At 38.7% G+C, this 11,497-nt stretch overlaps 1 protein-coding gene across 3 annotated transcripts; it reads right to left on the minus strand.

Annotated features, from left to right (window-relative positions):
- Nucleotides 1-1,027: 1,027 nt before the first annotated feature.
- Nucleotides 1,028-11,497, minus strand: tcn2 (transcobalamin II). Of its 3 annotated transcripts, none has more exons than XM_053480401.1 (10): nt 11,395-11,497; nt 11,231-11,304; nt 8,500-8,683; nt 7,815-7,984; nt 7,227-7,379; nt 6,922-7,091; nt 5,234-5,408; nt 4,803-4,980; nt 3,220-3,338; nt 1,028-1,344 (listed from the first exon to the last, which is right to left on the minus strand). In XM_053480401.1, the coding sequence occupies exons 2-10, from the start codon at nt 11,292-11,294 to the stop codon at nt 1,283-1,285; spliced, it is 1,275 nt and encodes a 424-aa protein (XP_053336376.1). In that variant the 5' UTR covers nt 11,295-11,304; nt 11,395-11,497; the 3' UTR covers nt 1,028-1,282. The 3 variants fall into 3 exon arrangements, with proteins under 3 accessions (XP_053336376.1, XP_053336377.1, XP_053336375.1); XM_053480402.1 differs by having other exon boundaries at nt 7,245-7,379; nt 8,500-8,686; XM_053480400.1 differs by having other exon boundaries at nt 8,500-8,686.

Here is an 11,497-nt window from a genome sequence, read left to right on the forward strand (position 1 = left end):
AGTGAGGTCAGAACTGTACGGGGCAATAACTCCCAGCCAAGTTCCTTTAATGTGCAAATGATGTTGGTGAATGATTGTGTGTAAAGTTCCCACAGACAGATGCATTTCTTCAGAAATTGGCCGCCATCGATTTTCAAGGATCAGGCGTTCCACTCGCTGAAGGACTGCAGTGAGCTCCGAACCACCTCGGCCGTGATCGTCATTACTCGGGCGTACGGCCTTCTTTATAACGTTTGCGCTGTTGAGATGTTTTACTACATCTAAGATAAATAAGATAAATGTCAATCACTTTTTACAACTTCATTCACCAGAAATTTCATCCAGAAAGTTCAGTCCTGGTTTGACTTAATCGCCCCTTATATTAGATAATTTGCTTAAATAATTTTATATAGCAATACATAGTCAGATCCATAAACAAAATATTTAAATCAAGGAGAATTTGGCCAGTCTAATTCATATATAATTCATTTACATGTACATGTACAAGAATAAAACTTACACAAACATTGCATTTTATTTGCTTTATTTATTTGATGTATTCAAATGTCAGGAAGGAACAAACAACTTTTTAGCCATAATTGTTAAATTGCTTTAAAAATGTATGCACATTTGTTTAACTTTTATCTGCAAATCAAAAAGAAAAAAGTTTTTTTTTTCAGTAACCTTTTTGATCTTGTTTTTATTTATAATTATCTGTTGACTTTCCCAAACACAAATCATCAAAACAGAAATTATGACATATTCTGACACTAAAATTTGTTTTAACAATTGTTCCAATAATCACACTACTGTATATACTGTAACTATGCAATATCACATTCACAGCTGTGCAGTTGAAGTGAATATCAGCACACCTGCGATCCTTCTGTAGGCACGAGTCAGAGGTATTCAGTTCAAAGGCAGGACTGTGAGTGTGCTGTTGCTTTTATACAACAGTTTTATAAACGATAAACTAATACTGAGTAACTGACATAACAGGAGAAAATACTGCGATTATTTTTGCTTTGTAAACAGGAAGGGAAGCTGGCCAGTTGTAAACCTAGTAAAAAATTTCAGTGTAATAACGCTAGAGTTGGAATTTTATTTGTAACAAACACAGACAAAAGTGGTGTGATTCACACAGAGACATGACACAGTGCTTACATACTGAATATCAGCACTCGGGATGCTGCACAACATGTCAGATTAGCTGAATGTAACTACCTGTTCTATAACAGAAGAGCACTAAAAATTACTAAAATCATTCTCATTTAAAGTTCCTATGTCTCGTTTTGGACCCAGATCAGTAGACTGTGTTCTTGAAGGTGATTTTCTGAGCTGCTTCAATCTTGTAGTCCTTTACGCCTGGAAACAAAAGTTGTTAAATTAACCAATTAATTTAGAGTATACAAAAGTCTTAAATGGCCATAAATTCATTTTGTATAATAATAATAATAATAATAATAAAAATAATTTTACTAATTTTATAAGTTTGTAATTCAAGGTGTTAACAACAAGTGACAGTTTTTCCAGGAAACAAGGTGTGTATTCATTGTTTTCCAGAGATAATCAGATTTCACTTAACGTAAGCTAACTCTACATTCAAATAATGTAGCCTGTAAGGATGTTATAAGAAACTTAAGTGAGCTATAAGTAAAAATACATCTTTATTAAAACAGTTTAGGCGGTATGGTGGAGTAGCGGTTAGCACTGTCGCCTTGCATCTCCAGGGTCCGGGTTCGATTCCCGGCCAGGCTCGATTCCCGTCTCTGTGTGCAAGGAGTTTGCATATTTCCCCGTGCTTTTATAAGAAACAAAATAAAGCTTGGTGGGTTTTCTCCCACAATTTGCCCGTAGTGTGTGAATGGGTGTGTGAGTGTCTGTGCCCTGCGATAGATTGGCACCCTGTCCAGGGTGTACCCTGCCTTATACCCTAAGCCTCCTGGCATAGGCTCCGGTGAGCGCGGATCAAGCGCATACTGTTTTCTACACATAGGAGTCAATGAAAGTGTTTACACGGGCTTTGGTGACGTGCGTTTGTCCGGCTGTGCGTTTATACGGCATCAAAAAAAACGTTGCATGCAGATTTTTCTTGCCGTTCAAATCACAACAAACGCAAGGAAAACGCTTCTAGTGTTATAAGGCCTTTTGTTCATTTTACGCTTCGGAGGACCGGAAATATCCCATAATCCTACGCTATAAATAGGAAAATGCGGGAAAAGGCAAAATAAAATAAAATAAATTGTTGAAAAACATACGCGGAATTTTTCGCATTTCTTCATAAACCACAAAAAAAAATTCCTTTAATCCGACGTCGTGCAGTCAGAGAGTGAACCCAGTAGCGGCGGGTTTTCATATCCAGTTCCCGACACACTGCCCCCACAGGTTAACACACAAACTACAATTTGGGCTGCAGGCTGACGTTAGACAGAGACAAACGAACGCCGGTGCAGAAGTCAATCGATCGCCACTACAAAACGCAACATAAACATCTAGGACGTTCAGAGCGCGTTCGTTAATCCAAAAATTTTACGCCCGTGTGAACAAGGCCTAATTGTCACACCACCTTTACGTCTTCTGTATACTGTAAGACTTAAAAGCTAACCTACATCCCGACTGAAAAGAATGCTAGCACCGGACGTTTGCAGTTACCATACCCTAGTTGCCTAGCAACAGTGTTCTGACAGCTTAAAGTGTGTAGATGTTTTGTAATAATTCATCGCAGATATCATTGCTTCTACATGTCATACTGTATGTGTCAACAATCTTTATGTATATAGAAACAGTATATTCATATGATTTTGCAACATTTTTACCTGCCTGCACTACTGTAAACAATGTTTAGCGTGTGTATATAGAGGGTATACTTTCGTCAATATAATATTATATATCGCCTGCCTTCACATGCATATGAACTTGAGTAACATCCAATTCTCAGTCCATAGTGTTTAATGAGATGTTGGCCCCGCCCCCTTTGCAGCTATAACAGGCTAAACTCTTCTGGGACGGCTACCCACAAGGTCTAGGAGTGTGTTTTTGGGAATTTTTTGACCATTCTTCCAGAAGCGCATTTGTGAGGTCAGACGCTGATGTTGGACGAGAAGTTCTGGCTTACAGTCTCCACTCTAATTTAATATGTTACAGCCTTATTCCATGGATTAGATTCATTATTTTCCCCAAAATTCTACAAAATTCTACAAAAGAAATCTATGTATGTGTGTAAGTGTGTGTGTGCCTTACCCTGACTCAGTGATTTCCCGTCTGAGGCAATGTGCCAGTATCTCCGGTCGCTCTGTCGTGCCTGTTCTCCGTTCAGTACACTAAGGAACGGCCCCCACAGACTGTCCTCCGTCTTAAACCTACAGCAGAAAAGAACACACAGTATGTAAAACCAAACTTACAAAATGGCCTTCACACAGATGATCATATCAGTGAGTCAACCACTGGAAGCGAAATATCAGCTTCAACATGCAGTCAGCTGAGCCTTTCACCTCGTACTTACAGCTTCTTTGTTCAGGGACTTTAATTCATAGATAATTCAAAGTTAACAAAGTTTTTAGGGTGGAAATAGATTTAACTTTAGTCACAGAATTTAGTCACTTTAGATAATAAGAGTCTTTATCCTGTTAGCAACTGTAGAAGATGCAATAAACTACACAACTCTTCTCTCTAAAACTAAACTTGACCTTTTGCAAAATGTAAAATACTTGAATTTTAAATTTAAATCAATTTACTACCGATATTCACATGTAATACTCACTGTACAATTACGGCACTGTGTTAGTACACTTGCAATTAGTCCTATTTCTTACACTCATCCCTTGGCTACTATTATACACCACGTTTCTCATGCCATTTCACTTCACGTTGACGCTGCTGTATAACACAGCTGTAAACTGTGATCCTCACTTGTATCGCTTTTTCATAGTTTTTTCCTCAATAGGAAATTGTGTTGATGTGGTTCCTTTAAATGCAGCACAGTAGCTTAGAAGTTAGCACTGTCGCATTGCACCTACAGGGTCAGGGCTCGATTCCCACTTCAGGCCTGAGCGCATAGAGTTTGCATGTTCCTCCGCCAGGCTTGGTGGGTTTGCTCAGAGTCTTCCCACTGTTCAAAGACATGCCGATTAAGTTAATTGACTGTCCCAAATTGCCCATAATGTGTGTGTGAGTGTGTTTGTGTATATTTGCGTGCCCTGCGTTGGATTGTAAAATCCAGGGTATACCGCACCTCATGCCCTAAGTCTCCTGGGATAGGCTCCAGGCCACCCGCGACCCTGTATACAGGCTAAAGCGGTATAGATGATGAGTGAGCGAGTGATTGAGTTGTTCCTGTTTTCCTTTCTTTTTGAACAGTGAGCAACTGTAACAACTCAAAGCATGGTCCCTTTGGGATCAATAAAGTTAATTTAATTTTCAAATCTTAAATTTATATTTCTTAGTATAGTACTTTCTTTTTAACAGCTTATATAGCTTTATTCAGGTTGTAATAAATTCTTAAAGATAGTCAGCTAGCATATGCTCATAAGCTCATGCGATGCTGCTAGCTCCCTAGCAAACTGTTTCATCTTCATAAACTAGCTAAATGTTTACAATTGTCGTAGGGAATTTTTATCGCAAAAGTTAATTTTGAATTTTGAAGGCACAATTTTTTTAGCTTTTGTTGAATTTTTTTAACATTAAATAATATTTTAATGTCCGTTTAAAAATAAAAAATTACATAAGATTTTTCATCAACTGTACTGGTTCTGATGTTACTGCAATTAGAATTTTTGAGCATTTTTGTTCCATTGTGGTTGAACGGCCGAAAAAACAAGACTGACTTGAAGTCGTTCCGCTTTTGCTGAAGCAGTGTCATAGTCTCGAGCAGCGAGGTGCCGCTGGGAACTCTGATCTGAAAACTTGATGACGAGCCGTCTGCTTTTATGACCTCGATCTCCACCTGCACAGTAACTGTCTGGCCTGGCAGGACAACTGGAGTAGGACCCAGAGTCAGAGTGTCTGTGCAAGAAAAAGAAAAAAAACATAGCATCAGCAAATTTCAACACTACGTTGTGGACATTTTAAAATATCGTCACGAGCCCAGTGTTTTGTTTGGTACAAAGTAGCTACATTTTTTTAAACAATTGTACAACTGTAGAGAAAAAATGCCAAATGATAACATACTGAAACAGTTTATCTGTAATGTTTCGGCTTTTACTTTGTGATATGTTCCTACTGGTATAACTAAACTGAGTGTATTCGCTGTACGAACCATCCTCATTGAGACATAACTTGTTCTTCAGGTTGAGATACGAGCGTTGTTGGAGAGCGGGCAAGGTCTGAGAGATTGCCATGGGGTTGTGGTAGGAACCATTTCTGGCAGCAGACCACAAAGCCTTCATAGATTTATCGCACTCATCTACTTTATTGCCCATCGCCAGTAATGCCTAAAACAGAAAAATAGTGATAATGACTTCTCTGTGGCTTACCTTCACTCAAGGTTCTTGGTTGTCTTATCACATTAGACCTGCACTTCTTACTTCTTCGCTACAAACTCTGGAACTAACATATAATCTGCAGTTCACTCTTTAATGCTCTGTGTGTTCATGCTTCAAAGCGGGACGTAACAAGGACGCTCATGAAGGTAGGAAGCACTGCTAGGTTTGAAGCTTAAGTTGTGTGCAACCATGTTGCTGAACGTCGAGAAAGTTGTAAGATGAAGAGACAATTGTGAGGTTAGACTAAGAGTTCTGAGTTGAGCTGGAAATGGGTGGATACTTCCACACTTTCCTTACTGGGACTGAAAGTCATGCCTCAGACACAGCGGTCACAAATCCGTTAATGGGACTGACATGCACAGAAGTCAGCTAGGCCACATCTCCTACAGCTAGACAATGAGACAAAGAGGCAATACTTCCTACAGAGGGACTTTAAGACACAGAGGCCACACCTCCTACAGCAGGACTATCAGACACAGAGGCCACACTTCCTACAGAGTGACTTTAAGACACAGAAGCCACGCCTCCTAAAGCAGGACTATCAGACAAAGAGGCCACACCTCCTACAGGGTGACTTCAAGACACAGAGGCCGCACCTTCTACAGCAGGACTATCGGCCACATAGGAAACATGTCCTACAGCAGGACTATCAGACACAGCGGCCACACCTCCTACAGATAAACTATTAGGCAACGAGGCCATACCTCCTATAAGGTGACTTCAAGACACAGAGGCCGCACCTCTTACAGCAGGACTATCAGACACAGAGGCCACACCTCCTACAGCAGGACTATCAGACAAAGAGACCACACCTCCTACAGAGTGACTTCAAGACACAGAGGCCGCACCTCCTACAGCAGGACTATCGGCCACATAGGAAACATGTCCTACAGCAGGACTATCAGACACGAGGCCACACCTTCTACAGCTAAACTATAAGGCAAAGAGGCCATACCTCCTATAAGGGGACTTCAAGACACAGAGGCCAGACCTCCTAAAGCAGGACCATCAGACCCAGAGACCACACCTCCTACAGCTAGCACCTCCATTGGTGGGACTAAAATGCAACAAAGCTACGTTTCTTACAGTTGAAAAATCAGACACAGAGGCCACACCACTATTAGTGGGACTGATACACAGAGAAGCCACTGTAGAAAGTGTGGCCTCTGTCTCTGATAGTCCCACTAATGGAGGTGTGATTTCTTTCTATGTCAGATTCATTAATGGAGGTGTCATTAATGAATCTGACATACGAAGAAATCACACCTCCATTAGTGGGACTATCAGAGACAGAGGCCACACTTTCTACAGTGGGACTATCAAACACAGAGGCTACACCTTCTACAGGCACACACCACCTTCACTGAGATTTGCATATTTTGGATTCCTGTTCTTTAAACAGCCAGCCCCCAGATGAGCACTTTGCAAAAGTCTGATCTATTAGGATCACCATGAGTCTCACCTGTACAGCCAGGCCAGTGCTGAACTCATTGCCCAGGTGGCCATCATCTCGCTGAGAGTTCACAAGCTTCTGTTTGATCTTTTCCAGGGCCTTGTCCAGCTCCTCATTCGGTTGAACTGCGTCAGCTTCTTTGAGACACTGCAGGGCCATGCCTGCCATCGCAACCGTGTCTGGGAAGAGTCAGAGAGAGCAGCACATTTAAAGCCTTTATAGTACATTTTTCTTTTCGGGTCAACCCTCCAAATATACAGTAGAATCTAAACAAAATGTGTATACAGTGATTAAAAAAGTGTGGGTGAACTCACCCACACTTTCGGAGTCACCGTGTATGAAAAGGCTCTTCAGGGAGGCGTGGATAAGCTTGTGACCGACATGCGGGTTCACTCTCACCCCGCTTAAACACAGAGCCAGAATTCCCAGGGAGTACTGGTAGTAGTTGGTCAGGGGCCGATTTCCGGCTGGGGGGAAAATACAAACACACAAACAGTTCACAAGATTACAAATGGTACCTCATGTACTCACTTAGCAGGTCAAATTGTGGGGTTTATCAGGTACAGCCGAGCTACTAATAGGACTTTAAACCCTGTATTTACTAAGACCTACGTAACAGTTGTTTGAGCAGTTTGAGCTCAGGAATCTCCAGGGTTCAGTTCAGTTAAACCGTGGTATGGGTTGCATAATGTGCAGAAGCTGCTGTCCATGCTCTATGCTCTTTGGTTCAATTTCTCATTTTATTTCCTGTTTTTACATTTTTAATACCCGGCAAAGGCATTCCTATTTTTATTTATATACCCTGTAAAATTTTATCCCTTTTATTGTCTATAATCAGTATATATACTGTATGTCTGACACAAGAAGAAGTAAAAACAGAAAGAACAAGAGAATCAACTCACATGCAATGTGTTCCTTTTCCAGCTCTAGCTGTTTCTTCAAATGTGTGAGCAAAGGTTGGCTCTTTCCACCCACCGTGAGTGATGCATTGTGTAGGTCATCACAGGAAGATTTTAACGCCATCACGTAGAGGGCGAGGCGGCCCACCACAGGCTCATTCCTGTTTAGAGTTCTGACATGAAGAGAGATAAAAAATAAAAAGTGATATTTAGTGCTACGTAAGGATGAGGATGTTAGGATATCAGGTATGGTGATGAATAAGATAGCTTTCATACTGAATTACACTTTAACACTGATCTGTCATGCAAAAGTCTGAGCCCACCTCATTTCTTCATATTACATTAAAGTAATATGATGGAACAAGTATTTTACTGTGACAGGCTGCAAAATGCCTAAAGATACAATTAGGATTAAAGATTAAAGATTAAAGATTACAAAAATAAAAAATTGATTGTTTATGTAACACCTCAGCAGCGACCTCGTTTCCCCGCTCGTCTGTTCACCAGTGTACTAATCTGTTATTATCTGCACCTGTTTCTCACTGGTCCATGCCTTAGGTTAGATGATGTTTTATGCTTAAATTATTCATAAGTCACTTGTTCGTGGCTTAACAAACAAAAAACATGCATCTAAAACTGCTCAGGTACAGGGACTGGACTGAAATTGAGAGACAAAATAAAAGAACACCTCTCAATGTCCTCAAAGAACTTGGTCTTAAGCTGGTTGAGGTACTGCGTCTCTTTGAGCAGGTTGTGCCGAGTGGAGAGACGCAGGGCGATGTGTATGCTCGGGTTGGGAAGCGACTCCTGGTTTTCAGTGGCGCGCAGCAGATCCTGATTCAGCTGCAGCAGGAGAGTTTCGTGATCCGAGCCTGCTAGGAGAGTGTGCCAACATACAGTGACAACAATAAAAAATCGTTTAAAATAATAATAATAAATAATTAATTCATAATAAATAATTAATTTCATATAAAAAATTATTTCTCATATCCAAAAAGCTACTTTTCTTTACAGGTCTGTCATTCGAAAAACCCAGTGTACCTTATATCCTATAATAAGAATGTTTTAAATCTGTAATTATAATTTTCTCATTTTAGGTTAAAAGACATTTAAAATGCGTGGGGTTTCCGTAACTGCACTGGTCAGTATTATTATTATTATTATTTTTATTTTTATTTTTTTTATTATTTTATTTTAAGTAGTAGTAGTCATAACAATAGTGTTATAGTATAGCATTTAATTTTATTTTTTCAGGACTTCCTTCCTTTAATTTCCCCTCAGTTTCAAACACAATGCTGTTAGTTTTAATTCAGATTTAATTTTAACTTGGAACATTACTGGAAATGATTGATTTCAAAAGCCCTACTTTGTGCACTCATGTTTTGTATCAGGATTTTGCAATACAGTAAGAACCTCCCCGAAGCTCATGGATCACGAAAAAAAATGGATAAATACCAAGCGGTTCATGACCCTCCACAAGTCTCAGTACAGTATCTCTCCTCCCTCTCTGTAACATGTGGCTGTCTCTACAAACACTTCTAAATAAACTCAGAGAGCAAAGTATACATAAAATTTTTTTCACAGTTATGTAATTTTAAACTTTCCCTGGACTATGTGAGGCCACCAAAATGTTTTCAATATTTTCTTCCTTTTTTCCCCACTAATATTCCTGTTCCAAATTTGGAACATTATTGGAAATTATTGATTTTAAAAGCCCTACTTTGTGCACTCCTTCATGCACACGCATTTTCCCCTCTCTTATTATTTTTTTTATCAGATGTGTCACCTTGCACCTCCAGGATCCGGGTCACCTCGGGGTCTGTGTGCACGGAGTTTGCATGTTCTCCCCGTGCTTGGTGGGTTTCCTCCGTGTACAACGGTTTCCTCACACAGTTCAAAGACATGCAGATTAGGCTAATTGCATATGTGCCCTGCGATGGACTGGATTGGCAGAGGTGAGTACCCTGCCTCATGCCCTAAGTCGCCCTGCAACCCGGCCCTGTATACAGGACAAAGCGGTATAGACGATGAGTGAGTGAGAGAGTGAGTGTTTTCACAGATGTGCAACACATGACATACTGCGCTGAAAAACATTTGACCCTTGTGTGTCAGGATTTCGAAATACAGTAAGAAACTTTTCCGAAGCTCATGCATCACGAAAAAAAAACTTGATAAATGGTTCATGACCTTCCACAAGGCTCTGTACAGTATCTCTCCTCTCTCTCTGAAACATGTGGCCGTCTCTACAAACACTGCTAAATAAACTCAGAGAGCAAAGTACATAGAAAAATGTCCACGATGATGAAATCGTCTTTCCATGAAACTGTCCAATGAATTTCACTTATTAGTATTATTAATTTTTGCCTTTTTTCTTTAAATTATTATTACTGTGACTATGAATACTATGCTTTATTTATATGCTTCTTCTATATATTGTAGCTTTTGTTCTATCTATCTATCTATCTATCTATCTATCTTGTGATGTCAAGCAACATACAATAAGAAACTATCCGAAGCTCATGCATCACGAAAAGAAGTGGATAAATATCAAGCGGTTCATGGCCCTCCACAAGTCTCTGTACAGTATCTATCTCTCTGTAACATGTGGCTGTCTCTACAAACACTGCTAAATAAACTCAGAGAGCAAAGTACATCGAAAAATGTCCACGATGATGTAATTTTGAACTTTCCCTGGCCTATGTGGGACCACCAGAAGGAACATTAAAAAAATCTAATAAATAAATAATAATAATAATTATTAGTAGTAGTAGTGATAGTAGTACTAAGAGTAGTAATTTATGTATTTTTAGTTTCTTTTTAATATTGCTTTTGTATAATATTTTGTAAAATGATTTGTATAATAATAATAATCATCATAATATATTATTTATATAATAATAATTATATATTTTTAATCTGTTAATGCATATATTCCAACTGCTTAAATATTACCAAGTGAATTAATCAATTAAAATTAGTTTCATTTTCACACCTAAATTTGTGTTACAGAAACGAACTTTGTTGGCTAATATTATACTGATTAGTGTAGTTATATTGTAGTTATTAATACAGTTTCATTATTGTTATTCATAGAGTTATATTATAGTTATTTATGTAGTTATTGTTATTAATATAGTTATAGTTTTTAATATAGTTATATTAGTTATTAATATATTTATAATTATTAATAGAGTAATATTATAGTTAATATGGTTAAATTATATTAACTTATTCTCAGTTGCTTTTTTAGTTATATAATAATATATCATTTTAGTTATATAGTTCTTGTTATAATTAGACTTATAATATAGTTATTGTTTAATTATTAGATAGCTTTAACAACATGCTGAAACATGCTTTGAACTATAAGTTATAAGTATTAAGAGAGAGAGAGAGATGATGATGATGATGATGATTACCGCATGATGTATCTGCTGCAGTTATAGTAATTAGAGCGGCTATAAAGCAGAGAATCATCTTCATCTGTGTTCAGCTACAAAATAAACACACGACATGTTTTATTCACTGCACCCAGGAAATCACACACACACACACACACACACACCTTATCCGTCAAACTCACCGTGCTGTCAGGGATGAAGTTCTGTGAATGGACGCAGTAACTCTGAGTGATTTACTGCTTCAGACTGCACTTTTTAATTTCAGCATGTTACAAAGTATCAAAA

The sequence above is a fragment of the Clarias gariepinus genome, chromosome 21 (genome assembly GCF_024256425.1).
Source record: "Clarias gariepinus isolate MV-2021 ecotype Netherlands chromosome 21, CGAR_prim_01v2, whole genome shotgun sequence".
In the NCBI taxonomy this organism is placed as follows: Eukaryota; Metazoa; Chordata; class Actinopteri; order Siluriformes; family Clariidae; genus Clarias; species Clarias gariepinus.

Bases quoted from the DNA above. Each gene is read 5' to 3' on its own strand.
- tcn2 (XM_053480400.1), bottom strand. From the start codon at position 11,294: ATGAAGATGATTCTCTGCTTTATAGCCGCTCTAATTACTATAACTGCA. The intron at 8,687-11,230 runs GTAATCATCATC...ACACTCTCCTAG, and splicing joins TGCAGCAGATACATCATGCG to CAGGCTCGGATCACGAAACT. The intron at 7,092-7,226 runs GTGAGTTCACCC...GACTCTTCCCAG, and splicing joins CGGTGACTCCGAAAGTGTGG to ACACGGTTGCGATGGCAGGC.